Source organism: Acipenser ruthenus, chromosome 33, assembly GCF_902713425.1.
Source record: "Acipenser ruthenus chromosome 33, fAciRut3.2 maternal haplotype, whole genome shotgun sequence".
Lineage (NCBI taxonomy): Eukaryota > Metazoa > Chordata > Actinopteri > Acipenseriformes > Acipenseridae > Acipenser > Acipenser ruthenus.
The window spans coordinates 7881556-7909371 of record NC_081221.1 but is presented as its reverse complement, the minus strand read 5'-3'; the positions used below and the strand labels follow the sequence as shown (position 1 = coordinate 7909371).

Here is a 27816-nt window from a genome sequence, read left to right as displayed (position 1 = left end):
ATATATATATGAACACAAAACTAATGTGTGCATCTTTCATATAGGACAATGTGAGATCTACAAAGTGATGGTAATACATCTTAGATATTTACTGGAATTGTTTTTATATGTAGTCTAATAGTGAAGACAAGTTCCTGAGGTTGAAAAAACTAAGTATCAAGTGGCAAATAAAATAACAATTATACATCTTGTACAGTCACATGATAGTGAAGAAAAAAAAATGTCTGTAGTTAATCCCTGCCTAAGAGCACAGAACGAGCACTTGTAGATGGCCCCTTTGACTAAGTAGTAAGTACCCTAATGTTGATTTTCAGCATGGCAGTTGTCTTTGGAATGGTTGATGTTGGAAAGTACAAAAATAGCATTGTTTAGCAGTCCATCTCAATATAATATAGAAGTTATGATACTGTGTACTGGAGAGATGAAGAAAGCATAGCAAAATAGACATGGTAAAGCTGGCCATGTTAAATGCTGAAATCAGGTTTAGCAGCTGCAAGCCTTATCAAACCTGAAGCACCGGGACAAACCTAATTTAATAGGATTAGTGGTAAAGTCCTTGAGACTCATGAACCAGTTCCTGATGATGCAGATTTCGATTTAGAAGGAAAGCACTTCATAATGCTTTTTTCATTGGCCAGAATGGACACATGTTTTTTTAGTTTACAGTTAACTAATTAATAAGTGGAAGATTGTCTCAAATGGTCCAATTAATTTCATACTTCTTGGCAGCCAAAATATGCAACAGGTTTAGAGTTCATACAGGGATTATTAGGAAAGTTTACTTTCACTTTCTACCTGCTTAATAGTGAAAAAATGTAAATATGGGTGTGACAAATGATGATCATGGCATAGACAATTAGATGGTTTCCGTCAACTAGGAGATATCAATGAACCGGTCCAGAATATTCTTAATATAACAATATTTTAAAAAATGTAGTAGTTTGTCAAAACGCATCTCTGATGTTCTTCAGCTGGCGTACGGCCAAGTCGACGGGCAGGTTGAACTGCAAGGTGCTCAGCCGGCTCAGTATTTGGAGGCCGCTTTCGAAGCCAGTCCGGGCCATGTAGCTCCAGGGCTGGTAGTGACACTGGACCAGGACGCCTGACTTGCAGATCAGATTCACCCAGGAGACCAGGCGCTGCTCATTCAGAGCCATGCACACCAGTGCCTTGAACTCTGAGTCTGCGCCGCGCTTGTAGGGGTCGTGCTCCTGGAGGACAGAGTGGATAGCGGAAAGCAGAGACTGCTTGGGCGTCACCACGGCGCTCCCCATCACAGGCAAGCTGAAAGACTGTGAGAGCTTGCGGGCAGGGGAATCCACAAACGCACGTCCGTTTTTGGCATTATAGAACTTGACAAAGAGCTCCCAGGGGTGCAGTGTTTGTGGGGAGGAGCTGAAAGTGGGAAGCAGGCAGGAGATGGGGGCCAGGACCAGACTCATTCCCTGGGAGGGAGCGTAGAGACCATGGGCCAGGAGATCCCGCAGAGCCATGGCCAGCTCTTTGCGCACGGCGGCTGTCAGCTCGTCCCTGCTCCCTGCAGAGGCACTGCGAGAGCTGGTGTAGCTGATGATGTGTTCCTCGTGTTGCTGCCTCCTCAGAGCCTGCTGCCTCACCTTCTCCACCGATGACTCCAGCTTCTGCAGCAGGGGCGTGAAGTCCTGGCTCCACTCATCCTGCTGCCACAGCCCACGGGGGACCTGCCCGGTGGCACAGCCAAACTGACTGACAGCGAAGATCTGCAGCACGGCCAGAGCCCGCCTCATCAGCTGCAGTCCCGTTTCTCTGATCTTCTTCACCTGCTCGGGATCCACTGGGGAGAACAAGAACATTTCCATCAGGTACCCCTAGCAACTGGCTTTTTAAATCACCACAGCCTCTATTGCCACATTTCCATCTGCACAATGAAACCAGTCCATAAAACTCTAAGTTCTAATATTGGACGCTCATTAGGTAACTTCCACCATCAGCACGAGTTGGAGAGATCCCAGTTATAGTCTAGTACCAGTGGCAAATGGAAACATGGCACATATGGCACTTGTAATGCTCATCTACCCCGTCTTTATTGAACTGAGCAGCCCTGTTCCAACCAGGTTTTTTTTTAATCTAAAAATTACATAACCTTTTAAAACATTTCTTTCAAACTTTATTTTATAACCATAATCCTGAGTTAACATTTTAAGCCTATATTCGAAATACCACTAAGGTCTCCTTCTACCATCTAAGAAATATTGCTAAAATTAGGCCTTGTCTCTCTTTGCCTGATGCCGAAAGGCTGGCTTGTGCACGTGTCTAATTAAAATTGGCTATTGTAATTCCCTATTTGCTGGTAATATTTTGATAAGGCCTTGTCTCGAATATAGATTGTACAAAATGCAGCTCCTAGAATTCTCACAAAAAAGTGAGAACATTGAACATTGGCAAAGTTGTGTCAACATTGAACATTCTCTGTCCCAAACAGCATCATGAACGAGAACAAACAGGCAGTAATTGGGCCAGTTTACAACGAGATAGTGCTGTGCTTTGTCAACATTGTTCTTATTCTTAAAGTATGACTGTAAGTCGCTCTATAAGGGCGTCTGCTAAGAAATAAATAATAATAATAATAATAATAATAATAATAAATAATAATGTAAATTATACAAAATGTGCAATGCAAGTATTTTTAAAGCATGGCAGTGGTTTAAACAAACTCAAAAATGTTGTTCCACAAAGTCTAACTTTCTAGTAATAAAGTGTGTAACGCTACGGTTGTAGTTTTCAGTGCAACTTTTGTGTTTTTATAGTGGGTAAAGGCTTTAACGCTAACCGAATAGCTCTGTTGCCAGCTTTCGATATCCCAGTTAAGTAAACATTTCACAGTTACATACTGTAATTACTGCTACATTAAACAAATAGCGGTACAATATATATATATTTTATTGTTTTACAGTAGCAGCTAGGGAAGTTAGACTACTCTCAGATCACTGAAAAACAGTGCATCCACTCGAATCATTTCACCAGATTTAATACATGCTTACAACCTCGAGTTATAAACCAATGAGCATAAACTGCTAAATAAGCACCACAATTCTGTGAATGTCTAAAGTAGAAATATGTAGCAAAGTTTTAAATATGCCTAATCATTTCTTTCCATATAAATGCATATGTAAGCACTGTAACATTTTAAAACATTAAATATAACAGTACATTTTAACCATGTATCTGATACTGTAGTCTACCACCTTATATCATTTTCTGCCGCTCCACTGTGAAAAAGACATTATAGAGCAACTATGCATTCCGGTACCAAACCTGAACACACAGTACAGCCCTACACAAGAGCCTAAATCTCATTTTCAAATCTATGGCACCTTTTCTTTAGAGCACTGTGACAGACATCGAATGATTCTTGGTGTTGGAGCTCCCTCCCGACCTGCGAGGTAGCTGCATAAAGGGAACAGAATACCCTGCACTAATTGGCATGACAGTTTATTCCCAGGGTTAGGTGGAAGTCGGCCATCTAGAAAAGCTACCGTATACAAACTCAATGACCCGAACGGGAAACGGCATGGCATCCGCGGATTGGAGGAGCGGATGCACTCGTTGACCAAGGGGTCATGGGTGACGTTATAAAAAGGGGACGTAGTGATATGATCTGTTCCTTTGTGAATGGTTAACCCTTTGCGATCCTATGTTGGACCAGGTCCGACATCACAATTTTCCCTTTCCGGTCCCTGTCTGACATCAAAAAAACGTAACACACAGGTCTCTAGTCGTTTTTTCTCCGGAAAAGCCGAGAAAACCATTGAATGGCCGAGTGAGACCGATAGGAGCCGAGAGAAGCCGAAAAAAAGGGGCGGATCTGAGCAATACACATAGCCCGGACATAAAACAAAATAGCTGCTTCTGCATCCAGCGCTCAAAGAATATCACAGACATTTGAGATATTATAGTAATAAAATAATTACTTAGATCGCATTATTGAGGAGTTTGGTGATAAAACGAGTGATCAGGAGATGATTTTTCGGTATGCACGACTATGAAGGGTTATGTGAAAAATACAGCGAACAAGGGGTGGGGCGGGGCTGGAGATGCAGTACTGAGTGTCCTGTTGATATGCAGTGCCTTTTAAACCTGTTTTAATGTGAAAATAAATTGGACCTGACGCGCCTGAGACGCGCTGAATAAATGGACCGTTAAGGGTTAAGTTAAATAACCAGAAGGAGAACCTGCGCTGTGAAACGTGAGTGTTTTGTTTGTTGTTAACAATACTGTTTGTAATTATTTGGACGGCTAACACGATCCGGAGCTGTCACCAAAGGCCAGCACTAAACCCGCATCAACAACACTGCACTTTTGATGTCACTAAAGAACTGTATTCACCATGAGCATTAGAGCACGCACTGTGGACTGGTGTTTGTGTTTGTGTATGTGTTACATGTGGGTGAACTGAAACGGGAGTACAAGAGGTCTCCGGATACACGCCAGGGTTGTTGCACAAAAACTGGGTGATCACATGGTGCACTGGCTCAACCCCGCCCAGAAAACAAGCCTACAGGTGGGAGAGGCTATTGTGCTTGACCAGTTTTGCCATGTGGTCGGCGCCGATACACAAGCGTGGATACCCTGACACCCTGGAAAAGACAGTGAAACTCTATTAGGACTTTGAAGACTCCCTGGTTTCTGCCCAGACGGCCTACTCACTGCTCCAGCACAATGGAGCAGCTGAGTACCACCTCCTCTCTTCACTCCACCATCACCGGGACCGGGTCTGAGACCTTCTAGACCGCCGACCCCAATGGGCAACCTTGCCTAACCTCCATGGAGAGCAAGGTTGACCCCCAGCTGGGGTAGAGTTGTTGCCCCTGCCCCATTGCCATACCAGCAACGGGACAGATATTTAACCTTCTCTCCCTCCTTCCCCCTATCTGTTTTAGATGCCAACAGTCGGGACACCAAGCCAAGTCATGCCCATCTGCGATGGAGTGTGACGTGCAATTGGACATCAGAAGCGGGTAAGCGAGGGGAAAATGGTCGGGAGGGGCCTTGTATTGTTACTATGGTTTTGGGAAATGTGAAAACCCAGGTGTAACAGGGGAGGTCTGTGCTGACTGTCTGGGGGGCAGCAGCCTCGTAGATACGCCTGTCAGTCATGGCAGTGACACAGAGAGGTGGGGAAGAGGGTGTGTTGGCTTTCCCTCTCTCTGAGTGGCTGAGAGACGGGCCGTGGGGGATTGCTCACCCTGTAAGATAACGCTCTGGTGTTCCCTCAGCCTGCCCATCTAAGACAAAATGAGCCAGCTGGGGGAAGCTCTGCTGCCGCACCGAGCACAACAACAAATTAATTAAAAAGAAAAGAAAAGGAATTTTTTTAGTAGCAGGGAACCCGAACAATACAATCAGGTTGATGGGATGGGTGAGCGTAGGACGGAGACCCGGGCCGTTTTCATTATTCTTTTGAGCAACTGTGAGAGTGGGAAAACATTGGTCTGTACCTGTATTGGTATTACCGTTGTCGGTATTCAGGCCAGAGACAACAGCCCCTCTGCGGGCTAAAGAGAAAAATAAAGCCAAAAGAAAATAATAAAACTGGGCACACCAGTGTGGTGTTGCAAATAAAACTTCTGTCTCGTGTGTGTCAGTAAATTGCCCACCACCCTTCCACACCATGCATTAGTGGACACAGGGTGTGAGCAGACCTTAATTCGGATAGCTCTCTTGGGCAGTGTGTCGTGGCAGCTACAAGGTCAGGTGGCTATCTCCTGTATCCATGGAGACACAGCGACATACCCCACAATCAAAGCATACTTATTGGTAGGACCGATAAAACGTCACCCAGTAGTTGGGGTGGCGGAAAGGCTACACACGTAAAACGTGGCAGAAAAGAAAGGGAAATAATTGTAATATTTTTCCCTTTCAAACTGAAATGGTTTTCCCCCCTTTTTCATCCAAGAAAAACAAATAAAAAGAGAGACGGATACGAAAATGGGAAGGAGCATTAATGAAACAAGGCTGGGGTTTGGTGGGAGAATGCTCCAATGGTAACAAACGCCAGTCAAAGGGTGTCGGAACGCAGTGTGACCGAGAGGGCAAGGATACTGGGTCATCTAGGGCAGATGCTACTCCCGCCCCTCTCAATATACCAGACATGTGGCACTCAAGCGTGGACATAGTGTGGGGCCAAAACAACGACCCCTCACTAGTGCACACTTGGGGACAGGTCCGGTCTATTGAAGGTAAGGATGTTGAAGGCGCTGGGGTGCTAGTATTTCCACATTTCATTATCAAGGGGCAATTACTGTATAGGGTAAACCTTGCCATGGGCACAGGACAGCCTGTAACACAATTATTGGTTCCCCCGTCTTGGTCGGCCTGAGGTCACGAGGCTGGCGCATGATATCCCTTTTGTGGGGCACCTCAGAGCTGACAAAACAAGGGAATGAATATTGGCTCGATTTTATTGGGTAGGACTTCATAATGATGTGTCGAAATATGTAGCCACATGCCCAGACTGCCAGTGAGTGGCGCCGAGTCGAGTGCAGTTCCATTGAGGTTCACTAGTGCTGTTGCGATTGTCAAAGAATTATTGCAGATTATGGCTAGAGTAGGGATCCCCAAGGAATTCCTGACTGATCATGGAAATAACTTTCTGTCTAACACAAAATACAAAAAAAACGTCCTATCAGGACATCTGTTTATCATCCACAGACGGATGGTTTGGTGGAATGTTTTAATTAGACTTTGAAGCAGATGCTGAGACGCTGGGCATTGCTCCTTCCCTACCTCCTTTTTGCAGTGAGAGAGGTGCCACAGAGTTCGACAGGGTTCTCCCCCTTCGAGCTCTTGTTTTGGATCTGCTAAGAGAGGGGTGGAAGGAGCATAAAGGCTTGTCCAAAAATGTAGTGCAGCATGTGCTCCTACTCAGAGATCGCCTAGATTTGGTTGGTCGTTTTGCCCAGGTCAAGCTCAAATCGGCTCAGCACTGGCAACAGCAGCATTACAGTCAAAATACACAAATTCGAACCTTTTGACCAGGAGACAAAGTAAGGCTGCTGCTTCCCTCCTCAGAATCAAAACTATGTGCTAAATGGCAGGGGCCATTTGAAGTGATTCGGGCTACAGGAAAAGTGAATTATGAAATTAGACAGCCTGATCGCCATAATGAAAGATAAATTTATCACATAAATGTATTAAAGCCCTGGCAGGCAAGGGAGGACTTATTTATAGCCCCAGGCGAAGTAGAGGATGATTTAGGCCCCGGTCTAGAGACCTCTAGCACAAAAGACATTTCGATGGGGGTACAGTTACTTCCTGATCAGCAACGAGAGCTGCGCAAGTTAATTGAGGTGTTCAATGTTTTTTCTGACGTGCCCGGTAGAACTAACTTGGTTGAATATGCCATTGTCTCTCCCCCAGATGTCACAGTGCGAGAGATACCTTACCGGATCCCAGAAAGTCGACGAAGTGGCGTTAGCAAAGAGGTATGGGCGATGCTCGAACTTGGGGTGATTGAGCCTTCCAGGAGCGAGTGGTGCAGTCCAATAGTGATAGTGGCCAAAAAGGACGGCACCAACCGCTTCTGCGTTGATTTCCATAAGGTAAACGCTATTGCCAAGTTTGATGCATATCCCTTGCCTCGGGTCGATGAGCTTCGATAGACTGGGAACGGCAAGGTTCATCTCAACTTTGGACCTGACGAAGGGATACTAGCAGATCCCCGTAACCCGCAGTTCTAGAGAGAAAAACACATTTTCAACACCAGAAGGGCTGTTCCATTTCACCGCCATGCAGTTTGGGCTTCATGGTTCGCCCGCTGCCTTTCAGAGACTGATGGACCAGGTTTTACACCCACATTGTGAATATGCGGCAGCATATATTGACAATGTGGTTATTTATTGGGAGTAATGGGAAAAGAAGATTTAGCCGAGTGTTCCTTCGGCCTAAATTTGAGAGGCATTGTGGCAAGTGGCTGGTGCCGTCGGTTATTTTGCGCCCTGCACGAACACAACATTTGAATAATATCTGCAGTAAAATTCAGTCAGAAATATTAGACATCAAATATCCTAAGAGGACTATAGAGCTACGAAACTGTAATTTGATGCTACTTGTTATTTAAATATTCTGGGTGTTCAACTGAACAATTACCTGGTTGGAACGGACTGATACAGCATGTGTGTAAACAGAAGACGAGATTGCACTTTATGCAGGAAACGCTTTTTCCCTTCCATTCTAACCCCTCCCCAAACACATACCCACAATAATTATTATATATAGTTCTGTTATTCTAGCTTCAGTAAACTACTAAGCAAACATTATTAAGGTGCAGCAGTACTGACCTTTCTTTCTGCCAGGAGGCACTCTCATACCGGGGCTTGTGGAGTGTCCACACTGCATGGGGCTTCCAACTTCATCTTTAAAACAAAAATAATAATGTTAGAAATAGAAGTAAATAACTGTACACAAAAGTATCACACTATTGAATCATTTAAGTAAGCATACTGATGAAACAGCATTACCATTGAATGCAATGGATGAGGTGTACCCTTTTGGTACTATCTATTGCAATTTAAAAAGACAGTAAAAGAAATGTGAACATTTTCTGAGATTAATTTTGTGCTTACACTTCAGATACATGTATAGCACAGCATGAAGGAACAGTAACAATAACAGTAGTAGAAAAACATTTAATCAAAACAGCAATACAATATAATATATATCAGAATTATAATAAAACAAATTATATGATAATAAACTGGTAGAAAATTAAATATGTGGAAATGTAGGTGTTCTGAAAGTATTCCTTCATGGCTTCTGCAAGCACCTTGGATGAAGCTGATGAACATCTCGAGGTCCCGGATCTGTGTTTTCAGCTGCTCCACCAGCTGCTCTTTGACTCGTGCTGGGTTGACAACCTGTGCGATGGCAGAGTCCACTCTCTGGCGCAGCTCTTCAGGGGACAGGCTGCCGATATCGTCGTTCAGATTCACATCCAGCTTCTTAATTAGCTCATCAATGATTACCTGCACACAGCAACAAGCAGGGAGGTCATCAGCACAGCACAAACTTCTGGAGACTGCATACAACACTCCGCACCTGCTTTAAAATATGGGTCAACAAGCCTGTATATCAGGCTTGTCACTTCTTTAAATTTTAAAAGATGGCATCTTCCCTGTTCTCAAATACCTTTGAACACATGTCTATATTTCTGAAATACTGACAATGGCGTGAATTGTAATTGATTGCCATGTTGTCTTGTATGCTTTTACCAACTGTATGAGCATTTTTTTTATTAAGTGATTTGTTTTGTTAACGCTTACCGTAGGTCATTTTTCCAGGGACCTCCTTGTACATGAGTATATGGGGTCTATTATATAAACAGCAGAGGACCTAAATACTAAAACACTGCACAGCCTTCTAACAGCATTCATTTTACTGTGTAATCGCTGGATAAATGCATTTAATAAAACAGAGCAAATGCTCAGCAATATTAATGTTAATATTAACACTGACATCAATTGTTCTTTATTAATTTGAAGCAAAATTAATATGGCTGCAGTCCAGATGCATCTTTATTACATGGATTTTCATTTTCAAAAAAACAGTTCAATGTTATTTAAATTGTGATCATATCCCTTTATATTATTTCGGATTCAAAAGTTGCCCAATGCAGCATAAACATCTGAAATGGGCTTTCCTACAAATACAGCACTATGTTTACCATTGAACATTAAAACTTAAAGCCATTGGCTTTAATTCCTATGTTGGCTTTAAATCATTGGATCAATGGTTGAGCAAAACATATGGTGTATGGTCTATTTGCATCACAAGCAAAACATGCAATTACTTAGAGACTTGAAAAAATAACATATGGCTTTATACCAGAACATACCTTTATGGAGCTTGATAAACATTAAAAAAGTAGGACTACATTAGACAAACTTGTGTCTAGTGTCTATAAAAGTGTAAAGAACTATTAAACCAATCAGGATTCCCTGCCTCAAAAAGGTTGATAATACATCCCAGCTGTGAACTTGAGACACATTGGCTTGCATTGATATTTCATTATTTCAAAATGGATTACCGCAATATATTTCACATAGCATGTGTTTTTTTCTGCGCCACAGCCAATGTGTAGCTACCTAATGAAATACATTATTTAACAAGTGGCTTTAAGAGCTATCTTTAAACATGCCCTGCTTTACATCCCTGACGAAGCTCAATAGGCATAAACTAGTTTGCTTTTTGTAGTTGTAATAAAAATAAAACTCTGCTACATAAATAAATGTTGATTCCACAATCCATTATGAATTTTACATATACAGCAGCATGTTCCATTTCAGTCAGCAGGGTGTGCTGTGGTACTGCAGCAAAAAACACTTGCACTATGCAGTCAATACTTTCCATTGTAAGTCTATTGCCTTATTCAGTAATTAAAGTTTTTTCATCTATAAAATGTATTTATCAAACTTGTTTCCTCCATTCTTTAATTATGAACTTATTTTTTTTTAAAGGAGAAAAAAAATCATGTTAATGAAAAGCAAAACACCTTGAGCAAGCCAAAGTGAACTTGAATTATATAACTTGGTTGCTTGGTTCTAGTTTTGGAAAATTAACAGGTGTTAATAAAGGAGTAAACGCTTCACAAATATGACCCTGTTTCTAATACAGAAACAAGACTTCCAGTTGAAACATTTGTCATAGAAATCTGTAAGTTTATTTTAGTACTGCTACATATACCACCAGGAGGGGTTTATAATTATGGATGAATCTTTTTAAAAGCCCATTTCCATTTATATAGTACATTTATTATTATTATTATTTTTTTTTTTACAGTAAACCATTTTCCAGTTATCAAAACCTTTTTCAGTTTCTTTTTTTTTGTTGCAGTTGTCAAGGCACAACCTAAAAGCATTCCTCCAAGTTTTGTGACCAGGCCCTCTATTGCACAGAAAGCCCCAGTGTGGGCTGGAGGTCTCTTACCCGCTGCCTCTCCATGACCATGGCCTGGGGGAGCGAGTCGTAATTCCCCTCCTGATAGGCAAACCTCTCCAGGTCATCGAGCTGGGTCTTGAGCTGGATGATCAACTCTCGCTGCTTCCCTCGCTGGGCTTCCAGGCGCTCCCGCTTCTCTCGCTCGCTCTGCAGGGGCACACAGGGCAGCACCACTTATTAACAGAAATCTACAAGTCATCTACAAGTGGTTAACATGTAGAAAACAGAAAGTACTGATTAGAGGAGAAACCTCAAAATGGAGCGAGGTAACCAGTGGTGTACCACAGGGATCAGTATTAGGTCCTCTGCTATTCCTAATCTACATTAATGATTTAGATTCTGGTATAGTAAGCAAACCTGTTACATTTGCAGACGACACTAAAATAGGAGGAGTGGCAAACACTGTTGCAGCAGCAAAGGTCATTCAAAATGATCCAGACAGCATTCAGAACTGGGCAGACACATGGCAAATGACATTTAATAGAGAAAAGTGTAAGGTACTGCACGCAGGCAATAAAAATGTGCATTATAAATATCACATGGGAGATACTGAAATTGAAGAAGTAATCTATGAAAAAAACCTAGGAGTTTATGTTGACTCCGAAATGTCTTCATCTAGACAATGTGGGAAAAAAGGCCAACAAGATGCTTGGATATATTGTGAGAAGTGTTGAATTTAAATCAAGGGAAGTAATGTTAAAACTTTACAATGCATTAGTAAGACCTCACCTAGAATATTGTGTTCAGTTCTGGTCACCTCGTTACAAAAAGGATATTGCTGCTCGAGAAAGAGTGCAAAGAAGAGCAACCAGAATTATCCCGGGTTTAAAAGTCAGGTCGTATGCAGACAGGCTAAAAGAATTGAATCTATTCAGTCTTGAACAAAGAAGACTATGCGGTGATCTGATTCAAGCATTCAAAATCCTAAAAGGTATAGACAATGTGAACCCAGGGGACTTTTTTGACCTGAAAAAAGAAACAAGGACCAGGGGTCACAAATGGAGATTAGATAAAGGGGCATTCTGAACAGAAAATAGGAGGCACTTTTTTTACACAGAGAATTGAGAGGGTCTGGAACCAACTCCCCAGTAATGTTGTTGAAGCGGACACCCTGGGATCCTTCAAGAAGCTGCTTGATTAGATTCTGGGATCAATAAGCTACTAACAAACAAACGAGCAAGATGGGCTGAATGGCCTCCTCTCATTTGTAAACTTTATGTTCTTATGTTCTTATCTTATTAAAGCACATTTGAATTTGAATTGGAATTTATTATGGTGATATATTTACCAGTTTGTTGTACACAGCCTCTACACAGATTAGATGTAATGTATAAGTCATGGGGCAGATCTGTTCAGGAGCATTGCCCTTTGACACATCATTGTACATAATGCAAGGCCGGCTCTCACCTATGAACCGGAGGCCTTTTCACTGCTATGGTTTTGTTGTTAAGGTTTTTAAAGGCTTGGTACCTCCCTATTTGAGTGCTCTGGAGAAAGGACTAGCATTGGCAACAGTTTACCTCCTCAGGATCCTGCTAATTTGGCTGTTTCGAGTGTTTAAACACGTTTGGGAGAATTATCTTTTGCATATTAATTCCCAATGATGTGGAACTGTTTCCCTCATGGAATGGAATTTGATAATCTTTCTTTCTCTAGTTTTAAAGATCTGGGGAATATTTGGGAATTGCTTAGGATCTCCTGCCAATGCTTCTCCTTCAGTCCACATTAACAAATAGATACGTCTTATTTATTCTGTTCTTTGATCTCTTTATGCGACTGGTTACATCTAAACTACACATGTTTTTATTGTGTTTGTACTTTACAATTGCCCTTTTATTGTTTTCCAGGACATCTGTAAGGTTTGTCTTCTTAGAAATAACCAGGCAGTCTTCTTCAGGTAAGTTTTAATCAAAAGAGTTTTATTCAGGGACAAAGAAATCAGAACACAAATCGCAACAGTACTGCAAGCAAACCTACAGGCCTCTGCAGGTGGTATTTGAGCCCCGCCCTGGCTTAAGATGTCTGAGCTGCCATGGCAACAGAGATGGTGTTTCTGAACCCTCATGGCACGGGGATGGTATGTCTGAGCAAGAAGTTACTTTGTACAGCTCAGATATACAGCTAGCTTACGTACTTTCTTTGACCAAATTTGGTCTTATTTCCCTAGTGTGATGCATGGTGTGAGATAAAGCACATTAACGTTAACATCTGCGTTTCTTCTTCACTTCATCAAGGTCAGCAGAAACCCAGATATGAAATGTGTTTTGCTCAATTCTCACAGACAGCAACGCGCCATAACCACGCATCACCAGGTCGAACAACAAGTATGACAACAAGTATGATGACTGCAAACTTGCTGAAGTACACCAGCTTGATTTTAAGAGTTCATTGACCCTGCATTGATTCAGAGCTTACATTACACACAGGGAAATCACTGAATGTTCACAGACAGTTTCAATGATTTCTCACTTCTTTACCATTTAAAGGGGCACATAAAATTACAACTTATATAAAACCTTTATGCCCCTTGTAAATGAGGCCTCAGTTTCAATGGGTAAAACTCCTGGTTAAATAAATAAAAATCTTACCCTAAAAAGGTATTATAATATTTCAATATATACACTTAAAAAACTTAAAATAAATTAATTGGATGGACAAATACTTTGTCTTGCGTTCACGGGAAGCACAGAATGTGAAAGGGACGCAGACGTGCATATTCGTGGTCATCTATTACACTGCAGCAAAATGACCGTAAAATACTTGCTTGTTTAAAAAAAAACTGTTCTAGACTATAACAGCATTGACTAAGGTACACACCAGACCTCTAGGTGGCAGCAATAAGCCTCATATTTGGCTTACGCAGCATTAAGAAGGATATTTACTTTTAGGCACCACTTATGAAAGTTATCAAAAGATAGGATTGTTCTCTTTGGCTAAAGAGTAGAACATTTGTAATAAAAGAAATAGGAGGAGCAGGATGTAGTGACTAACATGCCATAATCAGGACGCCCAAGACAACTTCATTGAGGAGTGTGTTTTTTTTAATTTTGTAGTCAAGTCTTTGTGATGTTACACGTTTATTTGCTTATTTAGAGTTAATTTGCTGAGAAATACAAAACAGGCCTATTCATATATAGCATAAAGAATGTGTGTGTGCTCAGACTTGCAGGACTCGAATATGGTTAATGTACATATTTAAATAGCAGTGAGTTATGGGCTAAAAAACCCTCAAAGATTGTCATTGTATGATGTTGCTTCTTTTAAAAGTGTGTAGTATTTACTAGATAAGTTTACTTTCTGGAATTTAAATGTTCAGTAGTTTAATCAGTTCAGTGTTTTATCTAAGTTTTTGTAAATAACAGTATTATTGAGTTGAGCAGGCAGCTGGGCTGCCCTACTTAGACAGTGAAATCACTCACTTGTTCTGCGCTGGAGCTGGAGCGACACGACTGTTATCTTTACTTGTGATGCTTTTATGTGTTTTTCATTATTTAATTCATTGAAGAACTCCTTTGTCATGTGAGTGCATTACCCTACGCCTCCACACCGGTAATTATTAATAAAAGCAAAAGCACAATATTATTATTATTATTATTATTATTATTATTATTATTAGGAAAATTGAATCGCGGTATTAGAACAAAAATCAATCCCTAAATCCTGGGATTGGGAAAAGTGTCCAGAATTGGATTTCCTACTCCAGACCTATTAAGTGTGTTCATCTCAAACAGCGAGTGCCCATCAATAAGCTTTAAATTTAACTTGCAGCTGATTAACACGAACAGACTACTGCACTAAACACTTTAACATGTAAGCATTTTACTAAAAGCCATTTTTGACTGCCCAATATAAAATATCCCCTTTCTACTTTCAACAAATTAGCTTTTGGAAATATTCACTTCAAAACAATGTGCTTATTCTGTCTGGATTCGACACCGCTCAAGACACACATAGTATCTTACATTGTCCCTGCTCAAGTGTTCAATGACAAAATTCGAGTTCAATTGAAAAAATTTAAAAAATAATTAAGCCTATATTTGTAACTTTTAAAAACATGTTTTCTCTCTACACTTCTGCATTTGTTTGAAGAAATGCTTTTGTTGTGAATTGTTTTTTGATTTTGTTTTAATTTGGAACCTTTTTGGAAGCATAACTTGTTTTTGGACTCTTAATTTGAACTTGTTTCGGCATACTTATTGGAGTCTGGATTTTGAAACAATTTTGCATTTTTAGTTGGTGCATTTGTTAACTAATTGTATTTTATTTTGTTGGTTTTTAACAGCAGTTTTACATTTACAGTACTTAATCTAGTAATTAGAAAATAAATGTTTTCCTGTTTTCATAGCTACTGTAAAACAAGAATTTTACGAGCAAAACATTTTTGCGAATTTCACGTTTATTAAAAATCTGCAAATTAATGTGCCATGAAATATATTATTCATAAAATGTGTACCGTACAAGAAAAAAAAAAAAAAAACACAACAATCCCAGCCGTACAGTACACACCCGATGGGTAATTGCAACAGCAGTTCTACAGTACATTATTTCTGGTCACGTGCACGCTCTCAGTTGCCATGGTGCTGGTCCCAAATATTACTGGATAGAACAGAATCGTTCATTGTTTCTGAATGCAGTACTGTATTACTTGGTTGTGTTAAATTACTTGTAATCATGCTTCTCCGCTGGGTAAAGTTTAAAAACAACCCAGAACTCCTGGCAGTAGCATCTGCCAATGAAGAAGTTATTGAGGCTACTGAACGACCACGTAAAAGAGGACATAATGTGTATGAGTATGACCCTTCAACACAAGCCAAAATAGCCAGGTACTGTACTTGATTTTGATATGCCAATAAATAGTTGTGGCAGGGCAGAAGCCCTGCACATGTAAATAATGTGTAAATATAAACTGTAAATATGAAAAAGTGTCTGTTAGATATGGCAGGGCTGGAAATTAAGATTCCAGCCCTGGTTGTCTTGGGTGTATTTGTGGTGGTGGTTGGCAGGGATACGTTTCCTATCCCTGCCAAATACCTGTGCAGAATGTAGCCAGGTGTTGATTGAATTATTCTCAATCAACCCTGGCCACATGGTATTTAAGGGAGCTAAAGAACTCCATTTAGAGAGAGCACCTGGGAGAGAGACACATGCTCCTGAAATGTTTGTTTGAAAACCTCACTGCGATAGCACTGCTTGGTGAGGGTTCTTTTGTTTGTTCATTTTTGTGGTACGTGATTGTTGTTACAACCTTTATTTTGCTCTGTGAGCTGAGTTTTGTTTTCATATTTTTGTTTAATAAACCTGTGCAGCAGCGCTAAAACTGCAGTTTTACGGTCTCCAGCTCTGTCCACACAGCCACCCTGTCACAATATATATTTTGTTTTTCTTCTTTTAAATAATATTGTGATTTTGATTCATGTAATTTAGCAGGCCAAAAGCACAAACATTTGTTGCCGCAAAAATGTACCTTGAGGGCCATTTAATGAAATTAAGTTGCTGCAAAAAAAAAAAAAAAAGAATAGTATTAGTAATATTATTATTATTTTCAGGTATGCGTTAAAAAGTGGTACTCGGTGCATTGCTCTTGCGCGCGCATTACTAAACAACTTCCGCTAAGGAAGCAGGGAAGCACCCATTCAAATCTGACACATTTTGCTGTTTTCAGACTCTAATTTAATTTATCATATTTTCTAGTCTTTTACATCATTTTTAATGTAATTTATCATATTTTTCCACCATTAAGAAAATAGTATGAGAATATGTATCATATGCAATAAATAGGGTCTTGTACATTTTTTTTTTTGCTTGTGCAACTTTGCGGTGGACTTCTCGTGAATTGCTTTTCTTTTTAGCGAAATGAATTGCCCGATTCCAGTTTAAGTTTGCAAAAGAAAAATGAATTAATGGTAAATGTACCTCCTTTTGGCAATAGGAAAACACCCATCCGATCGCAATTGATTGCACCTGTACCAAAATCGGACAGCATACCACTTTCCGACGTTACACGACTCATGTGTTGGTACACATACCACATTCTGACTATGTAGCACTTTCTAACACTACACTGGCTCTATAGTCCAGATCACGGCTTCTATCAAAGTGAAAAACAACGTCCATAAAGTTGAACTCTAAGCTTATCTAAAAACTTCAGGTACATTCATAAGAACATAAGAAAGTTTACAGGAGGCCATTCAGCCCATCTTGTTCGTTTTGTTGTTGGTAGCTTATTGATCCCAGAATCTCATCAAACAGCTTCTTGAAGGATTCCAGGGTGTCAGCTTCAACAACATTACTAGGGAGTTGGTTCCAGACCCTCACAATTCTCTGTGTAAAAAAGTGCCTCCTATTTTCTGTTCAGAATGCCCCTTTATCTAATCTCCATTTGTGACCCCTGGTCCTTGTTTGTTTTTTCAGGTCAAAAAAGTCCCCTGGGTCGATATTGTCTATACCTTTTAGGATTTTGAATGCTTGAATCAGATCACCGGGTAGTCTTCTTTGTTCAAGACTGAATAGATTCAATTCTTTTAGCCTGTCTGCATACGACATGCCTTTTAAACCTGGGATAATTCTGGTTGCTCTTCTTTGCACTCTTTCTAGCGCAGCAATATTCTTTTTGTAACGAGGTGACCAGATTATTCTATTCAGTATCCTGAGAGACAGTCAACATGGTTTTAGGAAAGGGAGATCGTGTCTAACTAACCTGCTTGATCTTTTTGAGGATGCAACATCGACAATGGATAATTGCAAAGCATACAACATGGTTTATTTAGATTTCCAGAAAGCTTTTGACAAAGTCCTGCAAAAAAGATTAATTCTCACACTGAACGCAGTAGGGATTCAAGGAAATGCATGCACATGGATTAGGGAGTGGTTAACATGTAGAAAACAGAAAGTACTGATTAGAGGAGAAACCTCAAAATGGAGGGAGGTAACAAGTGGTGTACCACAGGGATCAGTATTAGGTCCTCTGCTATTCCTAATCTACATTAATGATTTAGATGCCGGTATAGTAAGCAAACTTGTTAAATTTGCAGACGACACAAAAATAGGAGGAGTGGCAAACACTGTTGCAGCAGCAAAGGTCATTCAAAATGATCTAGACAGCATTCAGAACTGGTCAGACACATGGCAAATGACATTTAATAGAGAAAAGTGTAAGGTACTGCATACAGACAATAAAAATGTGCATTATAAATATCATATGGGAGATACTGAAATTGAAGAAGAAACCTAGGAGTTTATGTTGACTCCGAAATGTCTTCATCTAGACAATGTGGGGAAGCTATAAAAAAGGCCAACAAGATGCTCGGATATATTGTGAGAAGTGTTGAATTTAAATCAAGGGAAGCAATGTTAAAACTTTACAATGCATTAGTAAAACCTCACCTAGAATATTGTGTTCAGTTCTGGTCGCCTCGTTACAAAAAGGATATTGCTGCTCTAGAAAGAGTGCAAAGAAGAGCGACCAGAATTGTCCCGGGTTTAAAAGGCATGTCGTATGCAGACAGGCTAAAAGAATTGAACCTATTCAGTCTTGAACAAAGACGACTACGCGGTGATCCGATTCAAGCATTCAAAATCCTAAGAGGCATTGACAATGTCAACCCAGGGGGCTTTTTTGACCTGAAAAAAGAAACAAGGACCAGGAGTCACAAATGGAGATTAGATAAAGGGGCATTCAGAACAGAAAATAGGAGGCACTTTTTTTTTTTTTTTACACAGAGAATTGAGAGGGTCTGGAACCAACTCCCTGTTGTTGAAGCTGACACCCTGGGATCCTTCAAGAAGCTGCTTGATGAGATTCTGGGATCAATAAGCTACTAACAACCAAACAAGCAAGATTCGCTGAATGGCCTCCTCTCGTTTGTAAACTTTCTTATGTTCTTATAACTGGAGTTTATTATTTGGTCACCAGACCTGGATTATAACGAAAATAAAACGTCTATTTTTCATACCGGATTACAAATCTGTCTGCTCATTCCTGCACTGCATCACCTCTGCACCTGTACATAATCAGCAACCACTTTGCCACTATGTGTTTTGGCGATTTAATTAATAAAGAAACAAGCGCATTAGCGTCTCGCCCCACAGTACTTGCCTGTGTGTCGACTCTCTTCCTGGTCTGACATCAGCACAAAGCCTACCAGTGACAGGGTCCATTTAATTTAACAAGCAAGTGCAATGCCAGGTTTGTTGGCTATTTTAAATATTTAAACAGTGGCAGTATTTAGAGCATAGATCTTATTTACTGTATATTGACCAGTGCATATGGGTTCACATTTTGAATGAAGACACAAAACAATCAATAAAAACACAAAGAATGACAGGATGTCAATTGATTTGAAAAAGAAAGCAAACCATTACCAGAAAAAACACACACATCCATCTTTAGTTCCACATAGAAAATCTTTGCCCTTTGCTTCACGCCCTCTTGCTGATTAGATTGCATGGCAACATTGTATTTACAGCCTGATTTCATTGTGCAAATGGTAGCAGAGTTTCCATTCACCCTGGAATCCTTAAATACACTTTTTCATGACCATGATTTATGCTGTTCAATTTAAATAAGCCTCATCATAAATCAAGGAGGCTAATTCTGCAAGTGGCAATTTGTCATCCTGTGCACAAACTCTCTGATTTCCAATACTTCCTCATAGTCCCATCAACAGATTCACATTGAGATCATTCTGAAGGGTTCTATTTTAAAATTACTCGTATAGTGTTTTATGCTACCCAGGGCTTGAATTTCTTGAACTTCTTCGCATTACGCACACATCAAACAATTTGGTATAAAATCACAACCACATATGGTAGTTCTTGAGGGCTGTGGCTACCACTGATACTTTTACGGTTTTAGGTAGGAGATCGCACTTATGGAGACATTTCTGAAGAAAAGTCTTTTTATGCAGTGTTGTCTTTTTAAAGTTATAAAGAAAAGCAACTCCCAAAGTCACCGCTTGCAAAATAACGAGGGTCTTAAATGCCGTTTCTCCCAATACTGTTTACTTTCCTCTTACTGCAATAGAATGAGGGGTAGATGTACCAAGATGGGCCAGTCGCAACGCAAACATACGACAATTCACATTTTTGTTGCGACAATTCGCAAAAGTATACATTTTGTCGTATGTATTAATGAAGTTAATGAAGAGAGCTGCAATATACTACTTTAAATATTTGTTGCATCATCTTAGCATTATGAGAGAAGTGCGACATCTTTTCGAATAAATAATGAAAGGCAGTTTAATTCCATCAGATTCTATAGCAGGGCCCCCACCTTCACCTCCAAATAAAACATGTGTTTCTATAAAAAAAAGCTTTTCATAATCATACCCTCGCTAAACCGGACATGTTTGTCCGACATTAGGAGGTGTCGGGTTTTTAAATCTAACACACATACATTTATAGTGCTCAATGTATTTTAAACGTATAAGTCATTGCACTGAAATAACACTAATGTATTTTGGGTAGGCTACACATTATATTATGTAAAAATATAAATCTGTAAAGCAGGCCTATATAGTACAGTACAGTAGTAAAATCAAATGAATACCTAGCGCACTTTCTTTTTATGATTACCGGTAACATAATATATATTTTAATTATTATTTTTAACTTGGCCTACTTAGTAGCCTAGACATTTAACACAAAATAGACCATGGTGCCGCATTGACAAGTTATGATACTTACAAGAGGACAGTCAATTCTCGTTAATACTAATTTCAAGGGACTAGCAACAAATTCTGCATTATACAGTAGTCTCAACAGAACACTTCGCCTAAGGGAACACCCTTGTGGAGAAACTGATTTTTCCCATTGTAAATGCTCCGGCTAAAGGAACAGGAACTTTGCTTAAAAGAACACCTTCTTGGCAGCGATTTGTTCACAACGGATACAGTACTGTTTTGTAACCTGATAATTATCATTAAAGTTCAATTAAAATTGTTTATTCACTCATTTCAAAAGTGACTCATCGCAAGAGTGTCTTTATGCACGCGGACTGGTTTACTAAATCTTTCTAGAATCGCCGTCATATCATTGCCTCGTTTTGTATTCCGATTTCCATGAGTGCACCTCATCGTTACAAAATGGCATGTAAACAAACAGTGAAAATTTTTTGAGCTCTTGTGGGGGGGGGGGGGGGGGGGACGACAATTTGGTGCTCCCCGTTCTGGCGAGTTGCTTCACCATTCTATTATGTGCATGTTTGTATATTGCAGAGGTGCTGTGTTAATTTAGTTTGACAGTTTATTAATGTTAGTTTGTCTGTTACTTTATTATTACATTGTATTAACATACACTTGCCCATTACTTTTCTCTTGCTTATCGGAGTCGTAGTGCAAGTAATCCTTTGTAAGTGTTCCTTTGTAAAACCTAAAAGGAGACCCTGTGATTCTAGAAACCGTGAGTGTTGAGGTATGTTTGTCAGTGTTCGTAAAAATGTTTGTCTATTGTTGTAGACTACAACTAACACGATCCGGAGCTGTAGCGAAAGCACCAACCCGGACACCGGCACTTTCCCCCTTCGTTTCACGGAGGACTGTCTTTCGCCACGAGCACTAATTTCACTCACTAAAAACTGTGTTTGTGTTTTGTGTTTCGTGTTGGTGCCATAAAGACTGTACTTATGGTTACGGGTCAAACCCAGGGATTTACGACACAAAGTGATTTACGACGCAAAAGTGATTCACGCCGCTGTATCACTTTTTCATTTGTTATTTACAGTTGTTTGCTATAAGGATCAGGACAGCCTGTAACACAATTATTGGTTCCCCCGTCTTGTCGGCTGGAGGTCATGAGGCTGGCGCATGATATCCCTTTTGCGGGGCACCTCGGAGCTGACAAGACAAGAGTAGTGTAGGACTTCATAAAGATGTGTTGAAATATGTAGCCACATGCCCAGACTGCCAGCGAGTAGCGCTGGGTCGAGTGTGCCCCGCCCCTTTGGTTCCACTGCCGATTATTTCCACTCCCTTTGACCGCATCACAATGGACATAATCGGCCCTTTGCTACTTTCTGACTCCGGGTATACGCATATATTAGTGGCGGTAGATTACACAACACGATACCCAGAGGCAGTTCCTTGGAGGTCCACTAGTGCCGCTGCAATAGCCAAAGAATTATTGCTGATTATGGCTAGAGTAGGGATCCCCAAGGAAATCCTGACTGATCACGGAACTAACTTCCTGTCTAATACGTTACAGCAAGTTTACAAAATACAAAAAAAATGTCCTATCAGGACATCTGTTTATCATCCACAGACGGACGGTTTGGTGGAATGTTTTAATCAGACTTTGAAGCAGATGCTGAGACGATTTGTGAATCAAGTGCAAAAACATTGGGCATCGCTCCTTCCCTACCTCTGCAGAGGTGCCGCAGAGTTCGACAGGGTTCTCCCCCTTCGAGCTCTTGTACGGCCAACAGCCTCGCGGTATCCTCAATCTGCTAAGAGAGGGGTGGGAGGAGCACAAAGGCTCGTCCAAAAATGTAGTGCAGCATGTGCTCCTACTCAGAGATCGCCTAGATTTGGTCGGTCGTTTTGCCCAGGTCAAGCTCAAATCGGCTCAGCACTGGCAACAGCTGCATTACAATCAAAATGCACAAATTAGAACCTTTTGACCAGGAGACAAAGTAAGGCTGCTGCTTCCCTCATCAGAATCAAAACTATGTGCTAAATGGCAAAGGCCATATGAAGTGATTCAGGCTACAGGAAAAGTGAATTACGAAATTAGACAGCCCAATCGCGGTAATGATCGGCGCTGTGTAAATGGCATGACAATTTATTCCTTGGGTTAGGTGGAAGTCAGCCATCTAGAAAAGGGGAGGAGCTACGGTACACAAACTCAGTGACACAGACGGGACACTGCGTGGCATATGCGGATTGGAGGAGCGGATGCGCTCGTTAACCTAGAGGTCATGGGGGAGGGTATAAAAGGGGTCGTAGTGTAAGTAATCTGTTCCTTTGTAAACGGTTAGATAGACCTAAAAGGAGACCCTGTGATTCCAGAAACTGTGTTGTGTTTTGTTTGTCAGTGTTAGTAAAACTGTTTGTCTGTTGTTGTAGACTACAACTAACACGATCGGGAGCTGTAGCGAAGGCCAGCACTTTCCTCCTTCTTTTCACGGAGGACTGTCTTTCACCACGAGGACTAATTTCACTCACTAAAAACTGTGTTTGTGTTTCGTGTGGGTGGGATAAAGACTTTTGGTTACGGGTTAAACCCAGGGATTTACAACGCAAAGTGATACATGCCACTGTATCACTTTTTCATTTATTATTTACAGGTGTTTGCCATAAGGCTCTGGACATTGAAACAAACAATAAACTTGCATCTGGATATCGTGTGTTTATTCCGAACTGCATTGCATTCACCTGTATTCACTCACCACTTTGCCACAGGCTGTCACTCGATTGAAACTTTTGATTGTTTCAATTTATGGGCATTAGTTGATTAAAATCGGTATTTTAATCCGTGCACATTTTTAATAAAGGTAACAATCTAATAATGGCTGTACTGCACAGTAATACTTAAAACATCAATGGGAAACCATTATTATTATTTATTTTAATAAATGTAAAGTATCATGGTCAAGTGGCTATTGCAGATGGCAGAAAACAGTCAGAAGTTGAAATTAAAATGCCAAAAGTAAGCTTTTATTTAAGCCTCAGGCAAAAATGAGTACAAAACACTAATAATTAACTATAGAAATCCCCAAGCCTGTATTTAACACAGATATTATTTACTGAGTACACAGCTACTCAGGTCACTCCAGCCTCACTAGAGTCTCAAATCTTGTCCCCTAAAATGAGCTCTACACAGGTACTTATACCCTCCCTTATCACTTGTCCCTCCCCAGGACTAATCCACTACACCTTCATTAATGTATGGTTTTATAATTGTTACAGTATCTGCATTTAACCGATTCACACTTATTAAAATGTTAGGGTAATTTCCCTTTGTTTAAACATTATATACCCACTTTCACCAGTTAAGCATACTATAGTTAAAACCCAGCAAAAGGATACATACCCCCCCCCCCCATTAACTATTATTAAGTGCATTCACGGCTATAATAAAGCCTGACATCAACACGCACTCCCCAAGATGGCTGCGCCCAGAGCTACACCGGCTTGCCGGTGGCAAACACTGTTGCAACAGCATTCAGAACTGGGCAGACACATGGCAAATTACATTTAATAGAGAAAAGTGTAAAGTACTGCACGCAGGCAATAAAATGTGCATTATAAATATCATATGGGAGGTACTGAAATTGAAGAAGGAATCTATGAAAAAGGAGATTATGTTGACTCAGAAATGTCTTCATCTAGACAATGTGGGGAAGCTATAAAAAAAAAAAAGCCAAAAAGATGCTCAGATATATTGTGAGAAGTGTTGAATTTAAAATCAAGGGAAGTAATGTTAAAACTTTACAATGCATTAGTAAGACCTCACCTAGAATATTGTGTTCAGTTCTGGTCACCTCGTTACAAAAAGGATATTGCTGCTCTAGAAAGAGTGCAAAGAAGAGCAACCAGAATTATCCCGGGTTTAAAAGGCATGTTGTATGCAGACAGGCTAAAATAATTGTATCTATTCAGTCTTGAACAAAGCAGACTACGCGGCTATCTGATTCAAACATGCAAAATCCTAAAAGGTATAGACAATGTCGACCCAGGAGACTTTTTTTTTTTACCTGAAAAAAGAAACAAGGACCAGCGGTCACAAATGGAGATTAGATAAAGGGGCATTCAGAACAGAAAATAGGAGGCACTTTTTACACAGAGAATTGTGAGGGTCTGGAACCAACTCCCCAGTAATGTTGTTGAAGCCGACACCCTGGGATCCTTCAAGAAGCTGCTTGATGAGATTCTGGGATCAATAAACTACTAACAACCAAACGAGCAAGATGGGCTGAATGGCCTCCTCTCATTTGTAAACTTTCTTATGTTCTAATTACACACTCATCTAAGGTTGAACCTCAAAGAAAAACTGCTGCCGCAAAGCATTCCCTAAAAAGTCTATTGTGACAGCCGCAACACTTTAGTACATCTACCCAAGTCTTGACGGCTTCTACAAAAAAAATACTTAAAGATGGCCGCCGAGAATCACATATCACCGTACGAGAGATTAAATTCTCTTGTCATTTGATATATCCAGCACTACTTAGTATAGTGCATGTGTTTAAATTAGGCATTCTAAACTGGCTGAAAAATAGGGTGAGAAGAAAGAATACAGTAGCTTCTCTTAAAATATCTCTGCTGGATTTCCCTGCACTGAAAGTTGCAGATATGCGGGAGCAACTTGGAAAATGTGTGATTCATGCGATCCCGAGCAGAAATTCAAGCCCTTGCTATTTTATATTTTCTGTGTGCTTTGAGCCGAGTTCAGTAGCTGTATATACCCTGGCTAGCCAGTGTCTTTATAAAGTAAGAGCCCGCGCCATCTAGTGAACGGAATTAAGATACAATTTTATTTTGTATTGCTGGCAATACATTCCTGTGGGCCAAATATGCTGGCTCTTACGTTTATAAAGATCTAGCCTGGATTTCAAATGTCTATGGCAGGTTACTAGAAAAGAACAGCTTCTGCACTCAGCCCCAAGCACTTGAACACTGAAAATATCAACAAGTAATTATTTAACATCCAGCAGATGTATGCATGAAAATGTAATCTTATAAAATCTTCACATAACTAACTGTGCACAAGCTCCAGTAGAAGAAATAAAAAGAAATCAGAACAATGTTGTGAAAAGTACTTACCAAATCCTCCTAAAAGTAAAGCATGTGAATAAGAAGAAAAACAACATTTAAAATCAGGTTATCATTCAGTATGGTCGGCAAGATTTCAAAACACACTGCCTTGCCCTTTATTAGTTTGTACTGCATTGTCGTTGTCTCCCACACCCCACAACTACTGTTAACTTCTCTTTCCTGTACTATCGACTACCGTTTGCTTTCTTTGATGGACAGTGACAGCTATTTTATTCAACATGATGATATTTCCCTTGAGTAAAACTAAACAGATACCTTAGTCTTGACCAGCGTCTCAGAAAAAATGTCTCAAAACGCACTTTTATCAAAATGTTTGTATGGAGTCTAAGAAGTCTTGCTTCACTACGATTTTATTGGATACCCTTTAATTTTTAAAGGGATATTATTACCTGAAGACAGATAAACTGGCTGCAAATGAAATATGAGGGCAATGAGGTGTAGGACAACAAATCATTCCAATCGCAACATGCTCTCTTTCTAGCAGAAACAGTACCGCTTCTGTGGCTGTGTTAGGAGCATGCCTTGCAATGAATCATGATGCAGATTATTTTACAGTTCAGAGAAGCAGGGTTTTTTTGGTTTGTGTGTTTATATACTATTACATAATTAAACAAGCTATACTTCGTGAAACGCTGCAGAAAACATTGTTATTTACACCCCGTAAATTACGAAATTACGCGCCCGCGTAAAGGTACGCTTAAAACGTAATCACCGTGTAATCGCCGTTAACAGAGGATAGAGAAAAATGCTGGATCACACCGAGGATAAAGGGAACATTGGTCGATTTTCCCAGAAAATGCCACGACAAAGGTCCCACGTTCAAATATATCGGCAAAAGAGAGAGAAAGAGAGTTTTAATCAAGACTAAACAGATTATCAATAATATCCCAAGAAGCCTTAGGCAGAAAAGCATACACTCAGATCACAACAAGCACAGCGACAACCTGGATACTACCAGCAGCTAACAACCATCAGCCCCATGTACGGTTTCATGACATTATCTTTAAAATGGCATGGGCCCAATACAATTCCATAAAATGGTATCTAAGGCTGAAACATTATGTTTACTTGACATTATTCATTTATATATATATATATATATATATATATATATATATATATATATATATATATATATATATATATATATATATCTAGAGAGAGAGAGAAGCGATATATATATATATATATATATATATATATATATATATATATATATAAAGGCAGCTGAGCAAGACTGCGGTTTGACAGTTGTGATCTTACCGAGTTTTCTAGCAGCTGTGCCTCCTGAGCCCAGCTTCCCAAAACGTGAGGGCAGCCTTTGAAAGCGAATTCTTCGAGCTCCAGCAACAGCTTCTCCTTCTCCTCGCTCTGGGCGTGCACGATCTGCTTCAGCCGGAATTGCACTTGGGCGAAATGGGAGGTGAGGGCCAGCAGGGACGAGTTGAGGAGATCCTGTTCTTCCTCCAGCTTCATGAGTTTCTCAGCCATCTCTGCCGTCCCTCCTGCCGACACAAAACCTATCGGCTGCGGCTCCGGGGGACACCTCTTCACGTTCACCTCATTCTCTTCCTCCGAGTTTGCCACCGCTCCCACAGGCGCCCACCGTATTCCACCGGCAAACCCCGGCTCGCTGTCCGACGTTGACAGTTCCTCGGTTGACATGTTTGTTTGTGTTTTTTTTACTTTGTTATGTTTTTTTTGTTTGATTAGATTTATGATTACTTAAGGAAATTAAAAATAAAAACCTAAACAGATCCCAGTTGCTGTCATTACAACGGAGTCAGCAGGTGTAAGCCATTTTGGAAAAAGCTTAGCATAGGTGACGTCGGCTAAACCCAAGCACTGCCCACAAACCAACACGCAAACCAAAATAGAGCGTCGATTTAGCAGATTGCCACCCCAGATCAAAATGCGAAGATATACTATACATAGGGTGCGTTCAGGGAGATTATTCTGCGCAGATTATGTGCAGAACCTGACCAATTTAGTCAATGATCTTCTAAGAATGATTTCTGTGAGCGCACCCATTGGCTAAATTGGTCAGATTCTGCGCACAATCTGCGCAGAATGA

The 27816-nt window shown here is 40.3% G+C and overlaps 1 protein-coding gene across 1 annotated transcript; it reads right to left on the bottom strand.

Annotated features, from left to right (window-relative positions):
* Positions 1-561: 561 nt before the first annotated feature.
* Positions 562-27816, bottom strand: rundc1 (RUN domain containing 1). Its single transcript, XM_034055361.3, has 5 exons — positions 27006-27816; positions 10963-11121; positions 8804-9002; positions 8319-8393; positions 562-1813 (listed from the first exon to the last, which is right to left on the bottom strand). Exons 1-5 carry the CDS (start codon positions 27405-27407, stop codon positions 945-947), a joined length of 1704 nt encoding a protein of 567 aa, XP_033911252.1. The 5' UTR covers positions 27408-27816; the 3' UTR covers positions 562-944.

What these genes read in the sequence shown, in the direction of transcription:
- rundc1 (XM_034055361.3), bottom strand. Translation starts at nt 27,407, where the DNA reads ATGTCAACCGAGGAACTGTCAACGTCGGACAGCGAGCCGGGGTTTGCC. An exon ending in CACAGCTGCTAGAAAACTCG is followed by an intron (nt 11,122 to 27,005) that starts GTAAGATCACAA and finishes GTGCCCCTGCAG; the next exon opens with AGCGAGCGAGAGAAGCGGGA. An exon ending in GCCTCCTGGCAGAAAGAAAG is followed by an intron (nt 1,814 to 8,318) that starts GTCAGTACTGCT and finishes TGTTCTCCCCAG; the next exon opens with TGGATCCCGAGCAGGTGAAG.